At 37.2% G+C, this 1,324-nt stretch overlaps 1 protein-coding gene across 4 annotated transcripts in view; it reads right to left on the reverse strand.

Moving 5' to 3' along the window:
- The window catches only part of rps24.L (ribosomal protein S24 L homeolog), a 17,870-nt gene continuing 16,546 nt past the window's right edge, over nt 1-1,324 (reverse strand). For 3 of the 4 annotated variants that reach the window (XM_041568360.1, XM_041568359.1, XM_041568358.1), the window contains 2 exons: nt 1,106-1,128; nt 1-80 (listed from right to left, as the gene is read on the reverse strand). In XM_041568360.1, the coding sequence (XP_041424294.1) occupies nt 1,126-1,128 (3 nt within the window). In that variant the 3' untranslated portion in view covers nt 1-80; nt 1,106-1,125. 4 annotated transcript variants of the gene reach the window in all.

Consider the following 1,324-nt stretch of genomic DNA (forward strand, 5'->3'; position numbering starts at 1 on the left):
TTGTTTTTACAAGTTTTATTACAACCACTTGGATTAAAGCAAAATCTTCAGTTGGCTCATCCTGGAATTCTTTAATCCTTCTGCAAGGGGGAAAAAAAAAAAAAACCCTTTAGTTTGATACGCCAAGAAAAACCCCATCTGCATAGGCATTAACACCCCCCCAAACAGAATAAAATCTGCAAAAATGAAAGCAGTGGATGTATATGCTATGTAAAGAGGAATGGTCAATTATAAAATATTTAAAAGCCAACGGGTGTATTAAACATGGCATGTGACCTAAACACAAGCATGCATTTTAAAGGAGACATGTAAAAAACAAAATGAACCCATGCATTATATGCTTTTAGATATTGAAGGAATGTGCTTTAAAAAGTTGTGTTTCTGGTTTAAATTATTAAACATTTCTGCAAAAACCCTACTAGTCCCACCCATCTTTTCCACTTCCTGCTACCTCCTTTCCCAGGCTGTGCAGGGAACCAGCAGCACACTGTAGTATATGAACCAATCAGCAGCTAGGCTGCCAGAAAGGGAACAGTCTGCTTGCGTGACTGGCTATCCCCCCCACCCTACTGTGCTTCTGACAGGGACCATTAGGACATGCCCACCCGTAGTTTGAAACAGGGTTGTTTGATGGGGAGCTCCAATAAAGGGGCTATTTTTTAAGACCATTTTAATTTACAGCCAAAAGTAAAATCAGCACCATATAGTATAAATGTTTGCCTGCAAAATTGAGTGTGGGGGGTTCATTTATACAATAGGTCTCCTTTAAGGCAGAAATCTGGCCATCAGGTTATATTTTAATATTGACAGTTCCTCTTTAAAATAAGAAAAAAACACATGCTTGGATTGGACAATTGCTATTGTCAGTGCAAACAAATCAAGACATGGCTCCAGCAAGTGCTGGAAAAAAAAAAAAAAGCAAAAGCACGATAATTCTCCAATTCAAATATGCAAGTATAATGACCATGCACCTAAAACACGTTAAGACTTATGCTGTAAGGCATCTGATAAAGCAGTAATTTTTGGTAAGCAAAGTCTTCTAGTGCTGCCTGATCAATGCAGATATGCCCATGCAGACATGCATCTTAGAAAATATTATGTATACCTGTGCCAGCCACTCTCAGCTCACTGAGAAGCAGGAAGAAAAAAATATTAAGGTCAGATGTTTAGTCTAACAATTATTAAAACCAAAAATACATAGTGGAATAAATTATGCACTTTCAACTAACAACTAGGAACCAAATAAACTCACTGGATGACACATTTTAAATCATACTAATGTATATTCAGGAAGTCTTTCATACTACTGAGCAAACAAAAGCAA

This window comes from Xenopus laevis, chromosome 7L (assembly GCF_017654675.1).
Source record: "Xenopus laevis strain J_2021 chromosome 7L, Xenopus_laevis_v10.1, whole genome shotgun sequence".
Classification (NCBI taxonomy): Eukaryota; Metazoa; Chordata; class Amphibia; order Anura; family Pipidae; genus Xenopus; species Xenopus laevis.